Source organism: Oryza sativa, chromosome 1 (genome assembly GCF_034140825.1).
Source record: "Oryza sativa Japonica Group chromosome 1, ASM3414082v1".
In the NCBI taxonomy this organism is placed as follows: Eukaryota; Viridiplantae; Streptophyta; class Magnoliopsida; order Poales; family Poaceae; genus Oryza; species Oryza sativa.
The window spans coordinates 18691022-18716548 of record NC_089035.1 but is presented as its reverse complement, the minus strand read 5'-3'; the positions used below and the strand labels follow the sequence as shown (position 1 = coordinate 18716548).

At 38.9% G+C, this 25527-nt stretch overlaps 3 protein-coding genes and 1 long non-coding RNA gene across 6 annotated transcripts; 3 read left to right on the top strand and 1 right to left on the bottom strand.

The window, feature by feature from the left end:
• Window positions 1-7466: 7466 nt before the first annotated feature.
• LOC4323989 (ribosome production factor 2 homolog) lies at window positions 7467-9615 on the top strand. Its single transcript, NM_001428041.1, has 6 exons — window positions 7467-7686; window positions 7781-7984; window positions 8308-8553; window positions 8639-8875; window positions 9027-9092; window positions 9184-9615. Exons 1-6 carry the CDS (start codon window positions 7615-7617, stop codon window positions 9289-9291), a joined length of 933 nt encoding a protein of 310 aa, NP_001414970.1. The 5' UTR covers window positions 7467-7614; the 3' UTR covers window positions 9292-9615.
• A 2431-nt stretch (window positions 9616-12046) lies between these two features.
• Window positions 12047-15047, top strand: LOC4323988 (trafficking protein particle complex subunit 1). Of its 2 annotated transcripts, none has more exons than NM_001428042.1 (5): window positions 12047-12395; window positions 13167-13281; window positions 13421-13539; window positions 14262-14324; window positions 14812-15012. In NM_001428042.1, exons 1-4 carry the CDS (start codon window positions 12142-12144, stop codon window positions 14311-14313), a joined length of 540 nt encoding a protein of 179 aa, NP_001414971.1. In that variant the 5' UTR covers window positions 12047-12141; the 3' UTR covers window positions 14314-14324; window positions 14812-15012. The 2 variants fall into 2 exon arrangements, with proteins under 2 accessions (NP_001414971.1, XP_015624873.1); XM_015769387.3 differs by having other exon boundaries at window positions 12060-12395; window positions 14259-14324; window positions 14812-15047.
• Window positions 15048-17924: 2877 nt separating this feature from the next.
• LOC9271846 (uncharacterized) lies at window positions 17925-19707 on the top strand. Of its 2 annotated transcripts, none has more exons than XR_010742269.1 (5): window positions 17925-18073; window positions 18280-18430; window positions 18541-18681; window positions 18832-18883; window positions 19012-19707. It is a non-coding gene; the product is annotated as an uncharacterized lncRNA (long non-coding RNA). The 2 variants fall into 2 exon arrangements; XR_010742270.1 differs by having other exon boundaries at window positions 18824-18883.
• Window positions 19708-21465: 1758 nt separating this feature from the next.
• On the bottom strand, window positions 21466-25428 carry LOC4323985 (uncharacterized). The gene is made up of 6 exons (XM_015766559.3): window positions 24952-25428; window positions 24614-24849; window positions 23300-23501; window positions 23142-23227; window positions 22957-23051; window positions 21466-22313 (listed from the first exon to the last, which is right to left on the bottom strand). Exons 1-6 carry the CDS (start codon window positions 25210-25212, stop codon window positions 22084-22086), a joined length of 1110 nt encoding a protein of 369 aa, XP_015622045.1. The 5' UTR covers window positions 25213-25428; the 3' UTR covers window positions 21466-22083.
• Window positions 25429-25527: the final 99 nt, after the last annotated feature.

The following is a 25527-nucleotide window of genomic DNA, read 5'->3' as shown; positions in this document are numbered from 1 at the left end:
TTCAGTGATTTGTGCTTGTGACACATCGGGCCACATGTGCTCAGACGAGTTTATTTAGCTTTCGTGGGCTCTAGCTAGATCCCTAGCCAATGTGGGCTCGTGGGTTGTATTTCGATTGAGCTGACTAGGTGTGGGCCTATGTCAATGGTTTTGTGTTGATCGATGGCCATTCGATTTTGCTTTAGGGTCCGTGCTGAGACTCGTAGTCAACATGAGGCTCATGTTTCACTATTTCCGTGCCTATCTTTTTGTTTCGTTGATGTTGAGAAAAAAAAGGACATACTTCTTTTTCTTTCTAGTGTTGAGTAGGTCCTTTTGAGCATTTTTCTCTTGTGTTGCTCTTATAAGTTCTTTTTTCCTAGATATGCCTATTTGCAAGCATGTGATTGATTCATGAGAGGGCAATCTACGGCGCTTCTCCAGTTAGTGTTTCTATGTTATTTTGTGTGTGATTTGAAGGTAATGGGAAGAGCTCGCATTGTTGTGCTCGTGTTGATGATTCTCCGAGTTTGAATCGATTGGTATTTAGCGAGTTGCGCTTTTCCCTTATCGATTTGAATTGTTAGCTGCGAGTTTGACAGGATTAACGTTTACTCATCAAGTCTAAAGTGGTTTGATCCACTATTCTAGGTATATCTCTATGTACCTAAGTTAAACTAAGAGACGACTTGTGAATTGATACGGTGTTCTGGTGTGGTTGATGATTCAGTGTTCTGATGTAGCCTGTGTGCTATAGTTAAGAGGCATTTGCTGATTAATTATTGGTATTTCTTAACGACATTAGCAGAAATATAATTCCCAATAATGGCGCAGAAATACTCTTGGTATATTATGATTACAGAGTTCATCCGCAAGCGCACGGATATACCATTGTAGCATTTCACCCGAGAGTATTCCAAGGGTATCATATTTATTTAATCCCATGGGAAGATCATAGTAGAGAGAACCTGACTAATAATTTATATGTTACTTGTAATAATCATAGTCTAAGCAGGGATTAAGATAAATCCAAGGGTAGAGTGACACATAAGTAGGAAGCTACTCATTCTCATACTATAATATCTAAACTAAGTGGAAAGAAAATAGAAAGAGAATATATTCCTATACTTCTAATATACATAGTTTACATACATCCTAGTTATCTGACATACTAGCTAATACCCTATATCCGATGCCCTCCTGGGACTTTGAGAAGCCACCCCTGACTTCCGAGTTCCTTACGACAGCCCATCATGACTATACAACCGGGGCTAAATACGAAGGAGTATCATCCCCAGGAAATTAACTTAGGATTATATACATATGCGGAGGATTACCGTACTGAGCTGTCACCATCAACGGCCCACCTCTCATCCGCAGCATATAACCCCAAATAATGATATCCCATAATCTAGACACCACGCCTAAACTACCAGATATTACTCTAATATCATCGTCATGACATATAGTAATTGCATAAGCAAACACTACACACGTACCAAAGCATCTCCTAGATAAGCTAGCAGTATAATCAGTATAACATGAACATAGTGTAAATTTGGCATTCATATACTTGGAAAGTATTCCAATACCATAAATGTATAAAGAAGAGTATTCTAATAAAAGTACAAAGCTTACAAAAGAGAACAGAAGAGCTACTAGAGCCATACCCGAACTCTTCCGAAGGCTTCTGGACTCCGATTTCTACTCTATTCCTATTCCACTAGCTTGAGAACACTAAACTAACTTGAGAGAATATGAGAGAACTCTTGCTTGAGGTGTATGTACAGAGTGAGGAAGTGAAGTCCTTTTATAGCCTCCCAATGACGGTTATGGCAGTTGGAATGGTCGGAAATACTTTCTAACCATCATTGGGGAGCAATCCTGGACGTCCACGCCAAACCCTGCATCCAACGGAGCAGATGAGGGTTCGGCCGAACCCCCTGGTTCTGCCGAACCATGGGCTGGTCCAATCCAACCCATTTTCGGCTGGTAGCCTCCTAGACTTCTCCTCTCTGCAGACTTGTGAATTTTGGCCCAATTGGTCGTGCCATTTCTGAGTTCTTGGCACATTCATACATAAGTCCGATCCTCAACATCGTCCGATTGATTTATCGTCTGGTTTGATGTTGATTCCTCTCCATTTTATGGTTATTCTCCGCAAAAGGTTAGTGATCCAAATACTAGTTGTCAGGGTTATGGATACCACATACCTAATAGTAGTTGACTAAATCTCGGCAGGATCCACCACATACCATGTCCTATACGGAAACAACCTGCGGATATAGGAGGAGTTCCGGATAAGAAAAGACAACCAGAGTTCTACATGGAAACGACAAGGACTACTCGGATTGTATCCATTTTGGTTTCCCTAGTTCTACTTGGACAAGGGGACACCTATGGGTATAAATACAAGCCCCCCTAGGAGGAGAGGGAGGACAATCAACACATGACCACCTCAATCAACATACACAGAAGATCAACATCCAACACAATCAACATAGAAGCCTAGATACGCCAAGACACGCCGCCGGATATCGACTTCAGGGTAAGCACGGCTAGTACCCTACGGTATCTCCGGATACTGTCAGGAGAGACGAAAGCGCTATCTTTGATCTCGCCGGGCACGGATTCGAGGAGAAAGGCTACCCTGTTGTCGACTACGAGTCAGATCGTCAGACCGCCATGTCGACAACAGTTAGATAGGCTACCCCAAACATTGTACTGGTGTGGTTATCATGAATAAGAGCAATAACGGCTTCGGCCAACAGGATGTAGGGTTATTACCTGACAATTCAGGGGCCCGAACCTGTATAAAAATCCCTGTCCCCATCTCTTTTACCTCAGTCTCGCATATATCCTAGCACCGACGATCCCCATACTATGCAAATACCAGAATTGCGATATCAAACGTCGACACTAGTGGAATATTATTATTCTAACATGGATATGCATTGCAAGCATAACTAGTTATCCTCTATTTTGGTAATATTAACGGGCGAAACTTATCGCTAATGACCGTCAACACTGATTTTGATAGATGAAGTAGTTGTTCTATTATGGATCTAGTGGTTTGTCATTCTACTATAGATTTAGCTTTGGATCAACATGTTTAGCCATGATATATTTCAATCAAAACTATTATTAAGTTTGGGGACCAAGCTATTTATTGTTGTACTCTTTTGGGGTGGTTTTGCTCTATGGTTTGGATCTGTCTATACTTGGTGTAGTATTTTGTTGATTGTTGTGTACCCCTCCGTCCCAAAAAATAAGTCCAATCCTAACTACGAACCTAGACATGCATGTATACAGGTTCGTAGCTAGAGTTTGCCTTTTTTTTGGGACAGACTAGTACATGTTTAATAGTGAGAAATAGTTAGTTTACGAGAATACCTATAGTAACTGGCACAAAAATTATGTTGTGGCAACCAAATAATTTACTTGTTGATAAACTTGTTGTTTACACATTCATTGGTGCACTCTCAATTTATGAGATGAGTGATAGTGTTAGATCCATGACTCACTGTGCCATTCTGGCCCTTGGAGTATTTATGTTCCTAAATATTGAAAATTGTTTGTAGTTATTTTTGTTATGAATTGCCACCCTTATTTTATTTGAAATGACGTTTGACTAGATTCTATATCATGGATTGAATCATTCACAAAAAATGATTTTCTTAGCTCATCTATTGTTCCACCATCTTCAATAGATCTTCAGTTAATATTATATCATTTTGCTTGTGAGAGAGTAAGTGGTATCCACACAAAAGATCTAGTATATATCAATTGATAGTGTAACTCTATTTTGAAGATCTATGAATGGTGTACCAATATGTGATTTACGATTATGATCATGCTTTTTGTTTGTATATTTTCTCCCGTTTCTATGTTGCTTGATACTAGTCAATAGTGCTCTTGTTCTTCACTAGATTTGGAACAAATTAATAATTTTGTGCATTGTTTAGTTTTACATCTAAATCATTTGTGTTTTCAATCTGAATATAGTTTATCTTTCTAATGTGTTTATTGGAATTGAATAAAATATTATGTAATTATTTAAAAAAACATTCTACTCTTATTTGTTTGACATAGAAAAAGATCCGAAACTAAGGTTGTAGATTCTGATATACACGTAAATACTACAATGTGTGAAAATCACAAGTAGCATGTAATGAACAAATTGAAAAGAAAGCTAAACATACTTTTCAAAAAACCTAATCATAAGTTGAAGATAAATTCGACTTTCTATTGTATTATCCTATAATATGAAAATTATCAAGTGATTATGCTATTTTTTTTGTAGAGGAAAACAATTATTACATAAACAAAATATGAAATTGTATTCGCTAGATTTTCTATGAAATACTTTTTTGAAGTCCTTAGTTTTTATTTCAAAGAAGTTATCTGAAATTGTATTCACTAGATTTTCTATGAAATACTTTTCTGGAGTCGTTAGTTCTTTATTTCAAAATTTGTTTTCAAACTATTATGCTATTTAGAAATTTTATGTGCATTATCAGTTTGTTGTATGGATTTCCCATCAAGTAGATGTAAACTCTTGTGACATTTTTGTTTGAGACATCCGTTCGTTTCCACTAGAAAGAGTGGATAAAGTTTTGGATATTCGTGGCACGCTTTTCAAACTGCCAAACGGTACGTTTTGTGCGAAAACTTTCTATATGAAAGTTGTTCTAAAATATCAGATTAATCCATTTTCAAGTTTGTAATAATTAAAAGTCAATTAATCATGCGTTATTACCACCTCGTTTTACGTGAAACACTTTATCTTTATCTTCATCTTCATCTTTAGGAGATTCAAACACCACCGAATCAAAAGAATCTATAGATGTTGTTCACAGTTTACCAGTTAGAGGCAATTCTATCAAATCAAGTTTTGATGATCTGAAGAAAAAGATTCTTTAGTTTTGGCAAATCTTTAGTGTCCTTTGTGAAGTTCTTTATAGACAAGCTTATTAACAAAGATGGCATGTCTGTTGAACACATCCAAATTTGATCCATGTTTGTCTATCTTAATTGCTTTGTCTACCCAAACTCATCATTGGTACATAGCACAAAATGTCGTAATGCTCCAGAAGAGTTGGATTCTATTGATAAGTTGGATTGGAGCAAGTTTTTATTTGAATGGTTGATGAATCACATAACCAAGCTTGACATATCGAAAGGTTTTGGTGGTTTCATCTTCTATCTTATGGTTAGTTTTATTCCATCACATTCTTCTGTTCTAACAACTACCTTCATCCCAATATAAGTGCAGTTGTGTGTTTCTGTATCCAAAGTTTGACCGTCCGTTTTATTCTAAAATTTTATGAAATTTTTTTAAAAAAATTAGTCACACATGTTTTATCATCTAATAACAATAAAAATACTAATCATATTTTTTTTCAAATAATACGTACGGTCAAACGTTGGATATGAAAAACCACAACTGCACTTATATTGGGATGGAGGTATTATGTTTAAAAAGTGAATATAATAGTATTTGTTGATGTTCTTTGTAGGTTAATTATTTGGATTTTCTGAACTTCTGTGTATGGAATATACTTCTTCATATTCTAATAACAAAAATATGGTAAGGCAACATCATTAAGGATTTTTGCCAAATTTGATAAAATCGGGAAAGTGGTGTGTGGAACAAGGCCTTGTACTTGTTACAAAATGGTACTGTTTAAAATGTATTCTTTGTTTCACTTTTCAGTAATTTATTTATTTATGTTGTGAGGTACCATCATTTTCCTTATTGTAGTTAAGAACAATTACTTCTAGTCTAACTTTCACTTAATGTCAATTTGCATCTATTTATAATTTTTAAAATTTAATACAAATATGTTTACATTGCCCGATTTCACGAATAAATAGTAATGGTAGATTTTCAATTGGGAAAATTTGCAATGATTAGGATCCAATAAACCTTAAAAACTAGAGTAAATTTCACAAAACTATATATATACTTGACTAAATTATCACAAAACTACATATTTAAATATTTGTATCACAAAACTACAGATTTAGTGTTAAATTTATTATAAAACTATAGATTTAAGGCATTGATCGTATCTCAAAACTACAAATTTAGTGATGAGGTTACCGAAGAACTACAAATTTTAGAGCTCGTATCCTTGGCACTATTGAGGTTATCAAAGTTGTAGTTTTGTGATAAAACTGATGTTAAATATGTAATTTTCTGATACGATATTTTAAATATGTAGTGTTATGAAAAATATGGTGTGACACCTTTTCAAATCTGTTTTAGACCTGTTTACACAAACAACATGTCCTTATAGAATAGCTTAACTATATCGTTCTTTTTTCACGAATCTTAAAACTGACACATTCGATACTTAATTGCCAAACAAATATTATCTTAATGCATTATTTTAGTCTTTATTTAGCATTAGTACTAACAATATTACTAGTAAATAAAAATAATAATAAACTTGGTAAAGAGGTACTAGTGGATATGATACACCATAATACTATAAATCTGTAGAGACGCCACATTTACTCCCTTCGTCTCAAAATAAATTAACATCCTACTAAAATGTGTCACTCTGTATATTCAGATTTATTATACAAGGATATGTCACATCTTAGTACGATGTTGGTTTAGAGCAAGGTTATAGTAGCATAGGCAGTTGGCTCCAATTTCATCCAACTCAGCTATAGCTTTCTTTGCACCTTGTGAATACAATAAATAAGCTACAATGCTGGACCCATCAACATCACCAGGGGCGGATCTAGCATGGGGGCGGCGGGGTCTCGAGCCCCCACTACTGGCGTGAAGACTATGAGAGCCCCCACGAAGATCCCGCTAAATTTTTTTATTATATATAGATGGGATGGGACATTGTAACTCTATCTAGTTTGTTCAGACCCCACTGCTATTTCTTTCTGGATCCGCCACTGAACATCACGTCATATTAAAAAGAATTTAAGCTTCCTCTCAGACTCACACTGTCACACATGCACTCCACACTTACTCCCTCAGTACTAAAAAAACAAACCTAGGATCGGATGTGACATATTATAGTACAACGAATCTACACAGAGGTATGTCCAGATTCGTAGTATTAGAATGTGTCACATCCAATATTAGGTTGGTTTTTTATGGGACGGAGGAAGTATCACTTTTCTCTCGAAGTCGATGCTGGAGCCGGCGATAAAATTGTTGCCCGCCCTCACTCTCCCTCCTCTCCTCACTCATCTAGCTCTCCTCCCCCGAACATGTTCTACTATTGTACTCGCTCTTATTTTGGGACGGATGGAGGACAGGAGAGTAGATTCTGACCGAGTAACTTTGTTCTGTCCGATGTCGTGCTGGAGGAGATGGGCCGAATCCTAAAAGCCAATGAGCAGGTAGGCCGAAAAGCCCATAGGGATCCAGCCATCCGCGCAACGAACCTAAGCCGTCCGATTCTCCACCATCCCGACGATCCCTCCATCCCATTCCTCCTCCCCTTCCGCGACACAAAGACCCGCGTCGCCTCCAACTCTCCCAGCTCGCGAGGTTTTCTAGGGTTTACCGCTCGCTCCCCACCTCTTCCCCCACACCCGCCGTCTTCCCCTTCCCCACGCGGCGGCGGCGTCGACCGATCGGAACCGGGCGGGGAGAAGAAGATGGTGGCGGCCATCAGGGTGCCCAGGAGCCAGCGCGCCAAGAGGGAGCTCCTCAAGCACGCGCCGAAGCTCGTAAGCGCGTTTATCTCCGCTCCCCCCGTGAGCTTGCGGTTCTTGAGTTTGTTCTTTTTTTCTCTCTCTCTGATGATTTGCGCCGCGCCGCCAGGTTGAGACCGGCAAGAAGACGCTTATCCTCCATGGAACCAAGACCAGCGCCGTTCTGAACTCCGTGCTCGCGGATTTGTTCCACCTGAAGCGTGACAATGCCGTCAAGTACTCCAAGAAGAATGACAACATCAGGCCGTTCGAGAGCGGCGGCGAAACTTCTCTCGAGTTCTTCTCCCTCAAGACGGATTGCAGCCTTATAGTGGTAAAGCTCACTTGTTCTGATTATAATTGTAGGTTGTTGGTGTAGAGAAGAAATAGTTTCCTTTGCACAAGATAGGATCATTTAATATTCCTAGTGGTTTGATTTGATAGTGTGGAGGAGAAGTAGAACCGTATACAATGAGCTACTATGATGAACTTCTCACCGCTTATATGAAACCTATCTGAAACCTACTTACTCCTTGCCTATTCAGATGCTTTTAGTTTGTCCGTTTTTCTTTTAATGTGGTAGTAAGATGATGTGTTTTCAGAGATTATGTTTCTTCATCGTTTTGACTGTAATCCTTCAATTCTTTTTTGTTCCAGTATGGTTCTCACTCAAAGAAGAGGCCCAACAATCTTGTTTTGGGGAGGACTTATGATCACCACATATATGATCTTGTTGAAGTAGGAGTTGAAAACTACAAATCAATTGAATCATATGTGTATGACAAGAAACTGGCACCTAAACTTGGGTCAAAGCCTTTCTTTGCCTTCATTGGGGAGCACTTTGAAAGTGTTGAAGAGCTGAAGCATCTGAAGGAAGTGCTGCTTGATCTTTTCAAAGGAGAGGTGCGCCTTTTGTTGTATTTATGTTGGCATGTTGGGACCAGATTATCTGTTGAGCTTCAGCATGAGCTGTTTGTTGTTGATACAGGTGGTAGAGAATCTGAACCTTGCTGGTGTAGATCGGGTATTTGTGTGCACAGCAATCTCCCCTACTACTGTCTACATGATGCACTGTGCTCTCCGTCTAAAACGGTCTGGCACATCTATTCCTAGAATTGAGCTGGTTGAAGTTGGACCTTCTATGGATCTAGTAGTTAGGCGACACCGGTATCCAGTTGAAAGCTTGAAGAAAGAAGCAATGAAGACTGCTGATCATGCTAAGAAGGTAAACCCAATTGATAATTGTCTTTTGACCTTTGGTGCCGTGTAAACTGTTGTGATATTAAACAACTATAGCCCATGTCCTTGTATTCTTGCCAAAAAATCCTTAAACCACTAATTCACTATGGTTCTCACAATTATCAACATTTTTACAGATGAAAAATGTCACGAAGGATCCAGTGCATGGCAAGCTGGGCAAGGTCTACATTCCAGACCAGCAAGTAAGTGTTTGTTTTGTTTTTTGCTGCAATTGTAAAGGTTGAAATTGCCTTTTGACATGCTAAGCTGATTCGTGGTTTTTGACTATTAAAGATCGCAAAGATGAGTTTATCAAACGATGTCAAGGGGTTGAAGAGGGAGCGTCGTGAAGCCAAGAAAAACAAGGACCACTCAAAGAAGCAAAAGATAAATCCCGAGTGAAGAAGCTGAAGAAGTTATTTTTAGTTGGGAACTATCAGGTTGGGTTAAGGATTTTTGGTCATAACTGGTTGGGCTGTTGTGTTTACCAAGTGGAAGTCACCTTGCGTTATATTGAGTGGTAAATAGTTAATGAAGAAACATCCTGTAAACCCTTGTAATGGCTTCCACAACAATATTGACCATGCCAGTGAGCATGGAATTTTGAGTAGCTATATGTTCTGAGAATTTTGTTCTACAATTCTGATTTCTTATCTGTGATGGTTGGTGAATTTCCCCCATCTACTTGCGAAATTCCATTATGAGATATATGTAGATGCTTTCTAAATCCTCACCCTGATGATAAGATGTTTCGGGCTTTGAGGAAACTTGAATTCAGATTGCTCAGCTTCCTAGAACCTGAGGTCCTGAGCTCACCTAATCACCTGAGCTTCTTTTGGAACCTGAATTGATGTTTGAGAGGAAGCTTTTCCATGCTTCATCTCTTTCGTGAGAATAAGAGGCGGTTCACTAACTGATGCTCCGTACAACGCCATCGCAGAAGAAAGCTCTTTCAAGACACCATCGAACTACCAAGCAGTTCAGAAGATGGTCTAAAATTCAGACAGATGCAGCTTTTTCTAAAAAGATTTGTCTTCTCTAAAAAGGCGTCTATCAAGTGTCAACGAGGTTCATTCGGATGCGAAATTGCTAGTTCGCGACCAGTCGCCCGCGAGTCGTGCACTGGACCCGTGTCGTACGCCGTGTCGTACGTGGAGAGAGGGCGGCGGACGGCGCGTTGGCTCCCTTTTTCCTTTTTTTTTTGTTTTTTTCTTGTTTTTCTGTTTTTATTTCGTACCTTCTGTTTTCGTTTTTTTTCCTGTTTTTTTCTTTCCGTATTTTTTCGGGTTTTAATACGTACGTATGCTAGCTTTGTATACGCACAAATGCAAATTTTATATACACGTATACAAAGTTTGTATACTCATATGCAAACTTTATATACGTGTATTTTTTTTGGGTTTTATACATATATATTACAATTTTTTTATACACATATACAAAGTTTGTATATGCGTGCATTTTGTGAGGTTTTATATGTACATATACCAATTTTTGTATACATGTATACAAAGTTTGTATACACATATATAAAGTTTATATACACATATTTTTTTTTTAGGTTTTTTATACGTACACACATAAACTTTATAAACTTTATATACATGTGTATATATTTTTTACATTAAAAGTGTGTACATATAAAAAATTATATGTATATATACTACATATATACCATATAAATTTTGTATATGTATATACAAAATTTATATGTGTGTATATATATATAGTATATACATACGTATATACATGTGCTGTAGAGAAGAGAGACTAAGAGAGGAAAAAGTGACCACGCACCGCGCGTGGGGCGCGACTGGTCACTAATCAGCGCCCCGCATTCGGATGCCAGTTGCACCCACATTAGCTAAACTAGCTAATACGCTACAGTCGAGAGAGGAGGAAAAAAATAACTCAAGAAATTTGTCATTGTTTTCAGTACTCCCCAAACAAAATTTAGTCTCTAATTCTTTGTCATGAATTTACAAAATTTTTAGGTTTGATTTTTACGGGTTTTTATTTATTTGATGGTTTTCACTGAATATGTTAATGTTGTATTTTATGTGGGGAAAATGTGATTGTTGGGGAGGAGGAATATTTAGAAGAAATTTTTTTATTAAAATATTTATGAAAATAATTTTTAGTTTAAAAAATCTACAGATCTAGACGCTCCATGAGGGTGTTTTTTGAAAATCACCCTTCTTGAGGACGAGAAGGGGCCTAACTGTATTCTTTTATTTGTATTAAAGACTATTAACGCTTGTTTGCCACTCTAATTAAATTTAAATAAAAAGGTGATAAACTACAAAGCTTATATGAAAGTTTGTCTACATACACTGTCGTTTGAAACGTAGATATGAGATTTTGTTAGAAACAAGTTTTAGATTTTTGTAACAAATATTTGGAGTCCTAAACGATCTTAAACTAAAAGGTTATTAACTTTGAAGTTGTAAATCTCCTCAAGCTCTATAATTTTAATGTAAAGTTTGATTTCATTGGACTTGATATGATATATTTTTAAATTGTAAAATCACAACGTTAACAAGCTATATGGCAAAATTGACATTTAAGTCCCTTGGGTATATTTCTGTAATTTTAAGAAAAATAAAATTTTCAAAACTGATAAATTCTCAACTATTATAAAAATTGAATATGTTTTTGCCAGTATTTTGGTACGCCATCCGTATTTGAGTCAGTTTTAAAGTTTGTTCGCTTTTGGAATTACAAGTTCGTGTATGAATCGGATTTTAAGTTTGTTTGCTTTTGGAAATATAAAAGAAGTCGTAAAATAAATTCCTTTTAAAAAACTTGCATGCTAATTTGAGATGAAAGTCGGACTCCTAATTGCAGCTCATGATTTTCTAAAAAAAATATCCAAGCGAATTCCTACAGTGAATTTCATCCTAGCTAAACCGTATAACAATAATAAGATTAAAATAGCATTCATCCGTTGCAACGCACGGACATTTTATCTAGTATAAATAAATAAATTTAAGAATTCCACATCTATAATACTCCAGCAGAGAAACAAATAAAAACTTGAGAAATCGGTTTGCTTTACCGGCCCATGGGGCTTAATGCCCAAAACCCATCATTGGCTTCTGCTGTCTGTGTACATGGGCCGCCTTCTATCTACGATGACAAACTCCTCTTCGCCGTCGTCCTCACCTCCCGTGAGAGATCTCCTCTTGTGCGGGCGGAGATCCACAGCCGGCGGGCTCGACCTCCTCCTCGGGCGCCATCCACGCGCGCGCGATGTTCTCCTTCGGCGGCGGGTCGTCGCTGACGTCGGTGGTGCCGGACGCGACCCCGGCCCCGGCGGCGCCGCCGGGCACCGGGACGGGCGCCAACGCGCAGGTGCTCTACGTCTTCAACCGCGGCGGCGTCTGCCTGCTGTACCGCGAGTGGCACCGGCCGCTCCGCACGCTCGACCCCACCCAGGACCAGAAGCTCATGTTCGGCCTCCTCTTCTCCCTCCGCTCCTTCACCGCCAAGATCGATCCCACCACGTACTACGCCTCTCTCTCTCCCCCCACCTCAACAGAGTTCTTGGATCGAACCGCTAGTGGTTTGGAATGGATTACTTTACTTATTGTTACTACCTACAAGTGTGCCCTTCAGTGCAAACCACCTGTTTCTTGTTGCTTGAAAAATGAGTCAAATGAATGAACTATAAATTGTTGTTTCACTCACTAAATTGGGTCAGTGGGAGTAATTCACAGTTATCCGCGGCCAATTTGGCAGAGATTTCAGGCTTTGCAGTAGAAAATTAAGCAAGGGATCCCTTGCGCAAGGATGGTCCGCCGAAATCGATTTAAGATTGGGAATAGTTCATCACTTCAATTTTACAACTGGTATTTGGATCAATAATCGCCACAATACCAGGAGTTGAACTCTACCTCTTCTCCAAAGCAGGAGTTTAAGATGGAAAAATAAAGAAGGGTCTGACCTCTGATCTGTCACCTCTTCATATAAATATAGAATCTCAATACTAACACCCCAGGTACTCAACATGTTAATCACTAAAAGCAGAGGAGGAAATGTGTAAGTTTTTAAAATTGAACAATAGAAAATTCTTATATCGTCATTACAACTTTTGGTGTGTTTTATCTTCATTCCCAGCACACTGTTCTACACTTTCGTCGCCCTTTCCTAGATTTTCTAACTGCTCTCCTTTTCATGCCCACGAGATTGTTACCATTTTGATGAATTAGGTGAATCTAAATTGAGCTTAAAATGTTATCAGTGTTCTCATGATCACTCTGCACATCACTATGCAGAGCAGAAAAGGGGAATCTTGGGGTGCCACTACTGCCGGGCCAGGGTTGCTCATTTTACAGCTTCAAGACAAACACATACAAATTGAACTTCCTAGAGAGCCCTTCTGGTATCAAGGTTAGTCAATTTGTTTCATCTCCTGCCTTCCAGTTTTCCATTCTTAATATGGCATGATTTTATCTTTGCTGGAACAGAATGTTGTTTAATACCATTTGTTCCAAAACATATCATTCACTGACACTACCATTATGTGTAGCTTATTCTAATTACACATCCAAGGACTGGTGATCAACGTGACACGCTGAAGCATATCTACAACCTATATGTGGAATATGTTGTAAAAAATCCTTTGTACGCTCCTGGCACACCAATCAAGTAAGCTTTCCCTGCGAATGAAAATTTGCTTCACCCTTCGGTTCATAACAGCATTAGATATAGCTATCAGGATTATCTCATCAGAAAACAAAATGCATTAATGTAGATTCTTTCTTTCAAGAGAAAATTCATGCAAGGTAGGCATTACTTTGTCCTTCTACCCATTATATTAGGAATTTCATGCAGATGTAGATATGAGGTACTTCCTCCGTTTTACAATATAAGTCATTCTAGCATTTTCCACATTCATATTAAAGTTAATGAATCTAAATAGATATATATGTCTAGATTCATTAAAATCAATATAAATGTGGAAAATGTTAGAATGACTTACATTGTGAAACGGAGGGAGTAGATTACTTGTGGCAGTCATTCCTATCAGGATACCATTCTATTGATTTATTTGCACAATAGTGAACATTTTCGTTAAATAATCCTAATTTGGTATTGGTAGCTTGTAAACTTTTGTTTCGTTTATGCTTGAGCCAACCTTTCCAAAATTTTGCTATCCCAAGATATCGGCTACAATCCAAACACTCAATTTCTTCCATAACTTTTAAGTATCCTTTTAGTTTTCTTGTGACTAAATAAAACTTTAATAGTATGGTAATAATATACATAAAAAACTATGTCAGGTTGACAAACTTTTCTTATAGTGGCTTTCAATCAATTTTTTCTTTGTTTACCTTAACTGACTAACTTTTCAAACCTTTCTTAAGCAGGTGCGAGCTTTTCAATAAGCACCTTGATCAATATGTCAAAACATTGATATGATACTTTTAGAGGTAATTCCCTATATATGTCTTTGTTATGCCACATGTACCATTTTTGTGGGCGCGCAATAATGTTCAGTTTTGTCCATAGCTTACTCACCTGTATTATAAGTTCCATTATAGATTTTCTGGTTAACAATTCATATAGTTAACAATAACTACTGGATTTGAAAAGTTTCCTGGCAATGTTTTTTGTTAATACACATAAGAAGCTTTAGATTTGAGGCATATCATTTTGTAGTTTTACATGTAATAGGGTCAGGCAATGATTAATTAAGGGCTGCTAGAATGATCTGATATGTAGTTTTTTTGAAGATGGAAAATTTTTCATCATCATTTACGTTGGTTATGTGTTGTCAGAACAAACTGAACATCCAATTCTGTTTTGCTTTTCCATCTGATTTTTTAGGCCCTTCTTATATTTAGACACACATGCCCTTGCCTACCATTCTTTACAGTCCTCTTATTTCCAATGTTATACTGTGGTTTTCCCTTGCAGGTTATACCGATCCTAAATACGGTTAATGTCATATCTTCTGGGTAACTTTGGTACGCTTACTGGTATCAGTGTGCTATTTGATTTATTACTACATTAAGAGGTCTAGTGTTCCTTGAGGAATATGCTAAGACTTTTCTATCACAAACATTCCCTTGTTCCTGTTGTACATTGAACAATGCTGCATTACATCTGTTGAACTGCACAAAGTTGTTGATGTTGAGTGTTCGTTTTGAAAATTGAGATCTACATACTCTGATGGCATGCGTGTGAATTGTTTATCGGTTATGATGGATTTTCTTCAACGTCCAAAATTGGTACCACATTATCCTTTTCCTGCTTTATGCGTGTCCAGTCAGACTAGTAGAGAATCATCACAGTTCATAACACTCCACAAAGTCCACAGGGCTATGGTTTCCCTTTCAGGGCCTGTTTGGATTGGAGGAAAACCAAGGAAAAGTACAGGAATTGTGAATCCTTTGTTTTGAGCACTTCACATGCCGTTTGGAATGGAGGATTGGAGCAAACCAATTCCTATGACATTTTCCCCTATCCTTTGAAATGGAGTACTATTTTTTTTGGAGAAAATAAAACATCTGCTCCAAGCTAAAGGAAGTTTTCCTTTGAATGCAATCTATTGGCCAAGAGAGCATTGAGGAAGAGAAAAGTTTTAGGGCCCTTTGAATCAAATGATTTATGTAGGAATTTTATAGGATTCAAATCCTATAGGGATTTTTTCTATTTGGCCCTTTGATTCAAATGATCGAAACTTTCCGAATCCTATGAAATTCTTATGGAATGACACATTGCATGTGGATTTTGAAAGAAACTTAGCAAGAGGTTCAACCTCTTGGAAAATTTTCTTTGAGCCTATCTCTCTCATCCAATTCCTGTGTTTTTCCTGCTGTCCAATCAAACGATCATTCATATGTTTTTATGTGTTTTGCAATCCTTTGTTTAACACTTTAATTTATGTCAGAATCGTGTGTTTTTCACATTCCTCTATTGTTTTCAACCCTGCGATTCAAAGGGGCCCTTATTGTTTGCTGTTACTGTGTTCCAAACACCACAAACCTATAATTTTCATGGTTCCTCTGTTTCGCAATTGCACATCCATTCATTTCCTATTCTATTCCTTAGTTCCAAACAGCGCCTCAGTCGGCATAAAGAGCCTGTTTGTATACATCCACAGATACTCTGCAGATATCTCAAAAGAAAATATACTCTGCAGATGGACCCCACTTTCTAACCAATCTTCAGCCGTCGACTCGAGGCTGGTTTTAGCGCTGCCAGTTTTGAGTAAGGAAAACGTCGGGTCATTCCAGATTTTAGGGCCCCTTTGATTTGGAGGAAAAACATAGGAATTTTAGAGGATTTCAAATGTCGGGTCATTCCAGATTTTAGGGCCCCTTTGATTTGGAGGAAAAACATAGGAATTTTAGAGGATTTCAATCCTATAGGAAAATTTCCTATGAAGCCCTTTGAAACAAATGATTGAATCCTATCCAATCCTTTGAAATTCCTATGGAATGGACAATCCTATAGAGATTTTGGAGGAAATTTAGCAAGAGCTTCAACCTCTTGCTAACTTTCCTTCGAGTCTATCTCTCTCATCCAATTCCTGTGTTTTTCCTGTGGTTCAATCAAACGGCCATTCCTATGTTTTTCCTGTGTTTTGCAATCCTCTGTTTTACACTTACATTCCTATCAAAATCCTACGTTTTTCCTATTCCTACGTTTTCTCAATCCTGCGATTCAAAGGGGCCCTTAATTTAAACCTTGCTATGAAGGAAAGCTTAGAAGAAAAAAAATCCCGCATCCTATACACCACCCATGTATTAAGGTACCACAGCTATCCACCTAGAGGTGTAAGTGGGCTTGTCCGCGAACCCACTTATAACCAAAATTAGTACGTAACCCGCGGATTTGACCAGCGGGTTACCTATTAATTTGATCTATAAGAGCAGGTACAATAGCAGGCTATAAACCAGCTATAAACATATTTTAAAGAGATAAAATAGGAGAGAGAATAGCAGGTACAATAGCAGGCTATAAGGGCATCCACAATGTAGTGTAAAAGTAGTCCATAAGCAATAGAATATTCCGGTCCTCATCGGTAACCCTACAGCTTTGGTTGATCAGCCAAAGTTGGCTTTTTCAGTTCAGCATAATCAGCCGTAAAAAGGTGTCCAGTAAGATCGGATCCACTACTAATAGCTGGTGTTTATTCAGCCCCAATAAGCTAACTGATGGGCTTGTGCTGAAGATCAGCCTCAGCAACAGCAAACCGATGAGGTCCTCCATTCAGCCACCTATAACCATTGTGCAACTAGTCCATATATAGAAAAAATAACAAAAGGTATCCATATGCATATGGACTACCCATATGGAATAAATTATATTATCTATCTCTACTCATCTCTCTTCTCCTAGTGATACATTATATCCATATACATTGTGGAGATTGCCATAGGTAAAAACTATTTATATGGGTCCTATCTATATGGATCACTTTGCCATATACATTGGTGATGCCCTAAGCCAGCTATAAACATATTTTAAATAGATAAAATAGGAGAGAGAAGAGCAGCGGGTTACAGATCTGTAGCCAGCTGTAGCACGGACTCCAAGACGTAACGTGTGTATGACAGATAGGACCAGGTATTAATAGTATAGTAAACAACTATTATACGAATCGACTATTAAATTGGCTATAGATGAATTGGAGCTCGTAGTTGGCTATCCTATTAAACTTGCTCTAAATGGGTTTATGGATCGACCCACTTGTATATCTAGATGCGGTAAACCGAAGCACGACGTGAAAACCCATAAATTATCATTTATCCCTTCTTCCTATAAAGTTATCCTCCACTAAGTGCAATTAATCTCCTAAAACTCACACCTCAATGTTCCACGTCATCATTAATTCACAACCGTTGGATCGGTATATTAGATCTCATCTGAACCGTCGGATTGAACACAACACGTGAGGCCTATATATTTCTTCCACCACAGGAGGCCCATGTCAATCTACCGCAGCCCAGGAGACCCATGTTAGTCTATCGCAGCCCAATGAAGGATTTAGGGTTCGGTGGGTCTCATCCTCCTGACTTCCTGAGTCGGAGCGGCGGCGGCGGCGGCGTAGTGCGGCGCGGTCACACGCAGGTGGTGGTAAGGACAGCGCGCGGCGAGGTGGAGCGTCGTGCATCCTCTTCACTCTTCAGCTCACCATGAATAGCATCCACCGTCTCCCCCCATCGACCAGGCATGATCTCTTCTTCTATGATTTTTTTTGTATGAAACCGATTCAATAATAATCGTATTGTCCGTCAATGAAACCGTCGCCATCAAAGGGAAGCCGAGGGGCTATGTTTAAATTTTAATACCATGTTTAATTCCTTTTTATGCTCCTTTCACCTAATGCATGTTTTTATTCCACCACTAATCTCTGCGATATCATCGTTGATCTAGCTGCTGGCAACATACGTTTCTATCAGCAGCTAGCTGTCCTAGCTAGCCTCATCAGTTTAGCGCATGGATGGGAGATTGGGAGGCGGCACTGCTCGATGTCTCTCTCACCCTCATCTTATCGCCCGCGTCAACGATATATAGCGCCAACCAGGTCCAGGAAGTTATTAAGTTCTTTGATGATACCCATGTAGCTGACCTTCTTCGATGATACTTTGTTCCCATATCTGATTGGTTGATGTTGATATACATTGCAATGTGTAGGCACCAAACAAAGCAGTTGTTGTGTTCCTCTACATAGAGATTTTTACATCATCTCTGATATGTCTCATGTTTCTGTTAATTATCTCCTATCCCAGTCCACTTTCATGGGCTTTAAAGCTGCACTGCCAGTAAATTGAGGTGGTAAGCAGCCATCGAATCATCCGCTCCTAAAATTCTAAGCATTCGTGACAAGTTAATAGATGCTACACTAAGACCTTGACTTTGCAACCTTCAGTCTCTAATTCTCTGCATGCATCATTTACTCCAGAGTTCTAATTAACAGGATTTCAGGTGAAGGCCATCTGTGGATCCAAAATATATTGTTCTTTGGCTAAGATTTTAGGTCTGGCTGTTTTTCTCCATTTCATATAAGCTTTTTGAAAATATCCCATATTAAATATTTCTATTTTTGATTAATGTAACATCCCGGCCTAGGGCTTAATAGGATTAATAGAATACTCATATCAACAGGTTGCAACTTCTTTTCCGGAAGCTGATCTCTAAAGAACTCCGAGGTTAAGCGTGCTTGGCCTAGAGCAATTTAGGGATGGGTGACCGATCGGGAAATTCTTCCCGAGTGCACATGAGTAAGCACAAAGTGCGCCGAAAAGACTTGTGTTGCCCTGTGAGGGCAGTCTATGACCTATAAAAGCCTGGGAGAGGCGGGACGTTACAAAATGGTATCAGAGCCGGGCGCGTATGTCGCAGTTGCGCAGGCATGGTGCGCATGGCTGTTGTGGACCTGGAGTGGTCACAGCATGGCACATGCGCTGGCACTGGACACACGGACATGGCCAAGAGGGGACGTTCCTGGCCTGGGGTTGATCGACGGGGGCGTCGATCTCTCTTAAGAGGGTGAGGGTGTAACATCCCGGCCTAGGGCTTAATAGGATTAATAGAATACTCATATCAACAAGTTGCAACTTATTTTCCGGATGATGGGTTTCGTGTAATTTTTGCCTTCTTTTTTTCCACTATATTCAATGAAATTGACACACCGGTGCCAGTTCATTAAAAAGAAAAAAAAATCTGTGACGGGTTTTATACTTTAGATCTTTTTCTGTTGCAGATGAGCTGAAAAACTCTTAAAATTGGATAGCTCAAATATATGTAATATGTAATTGTATTTCTAAAGCTAGAGCCAGATCAATCTGCACATATTTGTTTTATGCTATTCCATCTAATTTGTAACTGCTTTTGTTTCATGTCATATATGCAGTTGGTAAGGTGGTATACAATTTGAGCTATGATATTTCAGACAGACTGAGGGCATATAGAAAGTTAAGCTTTCAGGTGCCATGATCCCATTCGCTTTTCAATTGATTAAATGGAATTATTTTGTTGGTAATCTCTTAACAAATACTATGAGTGATCCGGATGTCAAGTGCCCAACTCCTATGTATGCTTGATGCTTCCCTCAATGCTCATATATATAATTGGGTCATCTTTTAGATTTTGAACCATCCACATTAGGTGAAGGTTTATTTTTGCTAAGGTATGCAGCAATCCATGATCTGGAAGCATACAATTTTATGAATTATAGTAATGATGCCTAATAAATATATAATTTTTCAGTCTTTTGTTTCTTTCATTCTAAACGTTCACAACCAATCAGATCTTTACTGTATACTATTGTTTCTCTATTTTGAAGTTTTGGCCAGCAGATGAAGATTTCATATACTATCATACATTGCTGGGAACAGAACTATCATTAAGAGATTCTCAGCAAATTATAAGCAAACTTAATTAGATTGTTTGCACTAATGTTGCACATTGATAATTATACTTCTATGCCCGCAGTAACGCGCGGGGTATCAACTAGTTTGATCTATAAGTGAACTCACGGGTCGGCCCGCTTGCAACCCTATATCCACCTAGCAAACACTTCAAACTTTAAAGGCTCCATCCAACCAAGCATCAAAGTACTCCATGTGCTACATAACTCTACCTTCGTTTCATTTATACATTGTTGTCATGAATATACATCTTTTAAAATACTTCCTTTCTTATTAAAAACTTGCTTATTAAAAACGCCCCTTATTAAAAAAAGTAAATTGCATCATCGGTACATGAACTTATTAAGTGGGTGTAATCTAGTGCACGAACTTGTAAAATGCTCGTTTTGATGTATGAACTTATCCGGTGCGTGTGAAGAAAAGCGAAAAGGACACTACATGGCTAATCTTATTGACTTAGGGGTTGACTAGGATACTATGTAAACATAAATTTGATAAGGTTGATATTAGATATACACATTTTCATAAAAAAAAATAGAATAGGATATAGTGATAGTTAAAAAAGGTTAAAAAAAACCGAGCAATGATATAAGGGTTAAAAATATATGAAATTCACTAGAGACCAGATTTATAAATATTACATGTTTTATACACGTATGCACGTCACATTCCTAATCAACATCAGCTTCATAAAATTAACATAAATTAATATTGCCAGGTTATTTTGATTCTCATTCGCAAGAACTAAACAAGTAAGTGTACTGAAACGACTATTTTATAAATTTGTATATTAAATTACACGTATATACCAAGTTTATGTATGACCAATGCAATTTACTTAAAAGAAAACTGTCTACTTCTTTGCTTAAACTTTCCTAAGCTTTCTATTAGTTTTTTTAAAGAATAAGGGGAAGAATTTGATATTTTACTTGACTACTCGTCTTATTAAAAAAATTTATGCAAATATAAAAAACAAAAAATTATGCTTAAAGTACTTTAGATAATAAGTAAATCATAAATAAAATAAATAATGATTTCTTTTTTTTTAATTTGACAAATGATCAAACAGTGCAAACAAAGTATCAAAATCCTTATATTAAAGAACAAAATATTAAAATCCTTATATTAAAGAACGGGAGTATTTACTAACAGAGCTGATGCACTTGTAAGAGAAGTTTGGACACCGGCATTTTTAAGGTAATTTGACTAATGAACATCAGACTGTTTACACGCATCAGCAGCTCTTAATTTGTGCATTGCAAGTCTAGACATGATTAGTATCAACATTATATTCTATAGAACAAACGATGCGGATGACTCTAATTTGCTAACTACAAGTTCCCTTCAAACACAACAGTCTGTAGTGTCAGACAGGCTCTTCACAAGTGTTTACAGACATTAAGGGGAATATCATCAAAACTCATCCCCCGTATTCGTAGGATTACATAAGTAGCCTCAACAAGTCCAACAACCCGACATGCATGCATAGCTCAACAAACAAGCACAGCTAATCTTTTTACTGCCTTTTTCTTCAGTCCTTTTTTGCTTTTTTTTTCACTTTTCATCTCAACTTCCCTCAGGAGGATCACCGACTATTAAGCATAAAAACACAGCCGATCAAACCCTCCCCTATTACCGCCATTTACAAAGCAGAACACTGCTTGCATCCTACTATGGGAGCTCACACCGTCTCTCCGCATGCATGTGTGAAAGCTATCAGCCATTCACCTCCCCCTTCGGTGTATTTACAGCTGAAACCTTCCAGACATTCTGCTGCAAATTCTGCCAAGGCGTAGACTCCGTGCCACTACCTGTTGTATGCACCACGGGAAGCAAAAAACTGGTAGTCTGGATGGCTGGTACGACTATCCCGCAGCCAGTCAGAAGCAGCTTGCTGCAAGAAGCTTGCCAGCTGCCGATCTCCATCAGTCGAAGACCATATTGAATTGCTGAACTTGTAAGAAGCCATACCAAAAACAGATAGTGGTATAGTCGGTTTGCTACCAGGACCCCAGTATTTTACAGCACCACCGTTATCTGGCCAAGAGAGCATAAAAACTTGAGATCACAACACAAGCAAGCAATAAGTGATTCCATAGTGTTTAAACAAGCAGCGTGCAGCCACAGAATTAGATAAAAAAGAATCAAACTAACAAAATAAAATAAGTGCCAACGACCAACTGTCATTCATTAATTTCTTCAGTTTTATGAAAGTATTTTTTATCTTTAAATGTGGCAGAATCCGCATGCAGGAGTAATGCGCCAAGCAGTAAAAACAGAACTATCACTGAAATGATATCTCAGAATTATAGAACATGTGCTCCCTAACTATGCCAATCTTTTCTAAATAGATTTTGGATGCAACTGGCAGTTGTTAAATCCTTCTAAACATCAGCACCAGGAAAAAGAGATTGTCAATTGCATGCATTTGATCATTTCAAACTAAACAAATAAAAAATACTATCGGAAAGGCCTTTTGAGCTCATATTCTCGAGCCAACACAGAGCAGGTACACAGAAGACATAACACATACTTAAGTTGTTGTACAACTTTATTGTATTTCAAAAACATTTGTGCCCCCTAGACGTGTGCTAAATCAGACTACAGAAGATAACCGAATGAAAGAACAGCAGACAGGTGGAAGCATATCTGTTTGTTTTGGAAATCAGAACGATCATACCTTCTTCTGGCCCAGTTGATAGCCGATGGAAGGTGAGAAAGCATGCATCCAAATCTTTTAATGTTGGGCCAGTAGGGATACGGTAAATTGGATACCTGCATGATGTTGTAGGCAACTCAGTAACTAGTTACTACCATACTCTATAACTGCTAGTCTGCTACCATGCCAATGGAAAAAGAACTCACCAAGCAACAGATATCCAACTTCGCGGTGATAAATCACAGCTTCTAAGGGTCCTCAGTCCTGGAAATCTTGCTGAAAGACTGGAAATCTGAAAGAACAAATAAGGTCAGAATATTTATATGCAATAGAATATTATAGAACCGTCTTAGTTAACTCTTGCCTTATCAGTCAATGGTTCACGACAAAATGGAGAATCAAACTCAAGGTATTGAAAGAGCAAGCGGCCATGCAAATCTCCTGATTCACCATCATCACTTGAGAAGCCTTCCTGAGTTAGATGTTTTACTCTTCCAAGTTCATAATCACTACTTGCATCACTGCTGGAATCATGATACTCCCCATCACTGTCATCCATTATATGTCTGCTTCAAAATTTTCATCCAAACATAACCACAAAATTAGATATTGCACAAATCAAGTGGACCAAGTTATATCTTAAAGTTATATCTTACTGAACAGACTAAGTGGTTTCTATAACACCTCATACTAGAATTCGTTAGAAACATAATGATAGTTAATAAATTAGTAAAGGGAAGCAAAAGCTTGCCTGCATGATGCATGTGGGAATATGTAAAAAATCATGAGCAACTAGAGCTATAACGCACATTAAGAAGTAACCGAAGCTCATTATTTTTCATGGCATTATGGAATTCAAACACAATCATTTTAGTGAACTGCTAATCTAAATGAACATAACAAATACTGTTCAAAGACAAGATCAATGGAGAGGCTAAATTGTGTTTTGGGGAAATTTCTCTACAAACACAATATTAATGTCACGTTAAAGGTTTAATGAACAAAAAGGAAACGAACATAAAAGGATGGAATGTATGGACGTATGAAACTTTAACGAAATGGTTAAGGTCGTTCCCATGCACAAGTTAAAGTTGCAAACATTGATCTGTCACAACATCACAAGCTAGTTTTGACAATGAGAAATAATATTATTATATATCATTCCAAATCCAGAATCATAACGACAACATCTCACGATTAAGTCACATCTGATTGAACTTCACTACCTTCGAGTCTATACAATCACTACAAATTGTAAAGTTGGAATGTCATAGAACACACTGCACCGGATTAAAACCTCCTGATTGTTTTGGTAAACACAAGACGCCAGAATAAAACAAGTGTGGAATTTCATGCTAAAATTCTCTGGGCCATCCATTTTATGCAAATGGACAACTAATAGCTTCATGAGGTAAACATTCACTACCATGGGATCATTAACCCGATAAGTGCTTCCTAACGACATGTGTGACAGCAAACAGTCAGGTATTACTGGCAACTAGAAATGTATGAAACATTGTTCTACAAAAACACATATTAGAAATGATCGTTGCTCTTTTGTAAATGTAACAATGCACACCATATATTAATTATAATAAAAGTCAAGTGGGTTTCAGGATTATACTTCCAAATCAGATCAATAGCGTGCCTGAGCATGATTAGAAGAAATCACAATTACCTAGGGCCAGAAGACAGTCGCAGGACTGCGGGGTCTCCATAGAGCTGGATGGCGGACAAGTACGGCACGTAATACTGCACGACCCCGTCGCAGCCATCGAGGACAAGCGGCACACCGGCACCGTACGCACTCCACTCCCTGTACGCCTCCCACACGTCTCTGAGGAAGAAGTGCGGGGCCTCCTCCCGCTCGGCATCCACGCCGCAGCCCCGCCACCCCCTCGCGGCTCTCTGCATCTGCATCCCAAATCCACCGCCGATTCAGAAATGGTCGCACTGCCGCAAGTAATTACTACGATCTAACCCTACCACGCGAGGAAGTCAAAGGGCAGGGCGAACCTTGGAGGGGAACTGAGCAGGCACGAACGGCGTCACGGCGGCCACGAACCGCTCAAGGTTGCCCGCGACGCCGGGGGGCGGGACCGGCGCCCTCGCCGGCGACGGGGACGGCTCCTCGGCCGCCTTCTCCTGGTGGACGGCGGGGGCCCACCTCGCCTTGGGGAGCCCGTGGTGGTGGTACCCTCGCCGGACCCTGGATGCGTCGTAGAAGCGGTGGTCGCCGCCGTGCCTCCGGCCGAGCTCCACGGCGGTGCCCATCATCCCACGCGCGGCACGGCACGGCACGACGCGACGCGACCAAGCACACCCCGCTCACCCTCCCTGGACGCGCTAATCCGGCGAGGAAGGCAACGAATAGACGAAACCCTAACCCTAAGATTTGGGGAAACCTGCTCGATTGGAGGAGGCGCCAAGCCAAGCCCCAAGCCAAAGGGGGGAAGAGGAGAGGAGGAAATGGAAAAGAAAGGGAGAGGAAGCAACCCGGCGCCGAGGGGTAGGTGCATTTATAGGAAGAGGAGGAGGAGGAAGACGGGGAAGCGCGGGGGGCAGAAGCGGGATTTCGCCCGCGCGAGCCTG

What these genes read in the sequence shown, in the direction of transcription:
- LOC4323985 (XM_015766559.3), bottom strand. Translation starts at nt 25,212, where the DNA reads ATGATGGGCACCGCCGTGGAGCTCGGCCGGAGGCACGGCGGCGACCAC. An exon ending in AGTTGGATATCTGTTGCTTG is followed by an intron (nt 23,052 to 23,141) that starts GTGAGTTCTTTT and finishes AACATCATGCAG; the next exon opens with GTATCCAATTTACCGTATCC. An exon ending in ATCAACTGGGCCAGAAGAAG is followed by an intron (nt 22,314 to 22,956) that starts GTATGATCGTTC and finishes TCTCTTGGCCAG; the next exon opens with ATAACGGTGGTGCTGTAAAA.
- LOC4323988 (XM_015769387.3), top strand. Translation starts at nt 12,142, where the DNA reads ATGTTCTCCTTCGGCGGCGGGTCGTCGCTGACGTCGGTGGTGCCGGAC. An exon ending in GCCAAGATCGATCCCACCAC is followed by an intron (nt 12,396 to 13,166) that starts GTACTACGCCTC and finishes ATCACTATGCAG; the next exon opens with AGCAGAAAAGGGGAATCTTG. An exon ending in AGAGCCCTTCTGGTATCAAG is followed by an intron (nt 13,282 to 13,420) that starts GTTAGTCAATTT and finishes CATTATGTGTAG; the next exon opens with CTTATTCTAATTACACATCC.
- LOC4323989 (NM_001428041.1), top strand. Translation starts at nt 7,615, where the DNA reads ATGGTGGCGGCCATCAGGGTGCCCAGGAGCCAGCGCGCCAAGAGGGAG. An exon ending in CGGATTGCAGCCTTATAGTG is followed by an intron (nt 7,985 to 8,307) that starts GTAAAGCTCACT and finishes TTTTTGTTCCAG; the next exon opens with TATGGTTCTCACTCAAAGAA. An exon ending in CTGCTGATCATGCTAAGAAG is followed by an intron (nt 8,876 to 9,026) that starts GTAAACCCAATT and finishes ACATTTTTACAG; the next exon opens with ATGAAAAATGTCACGAAGGA.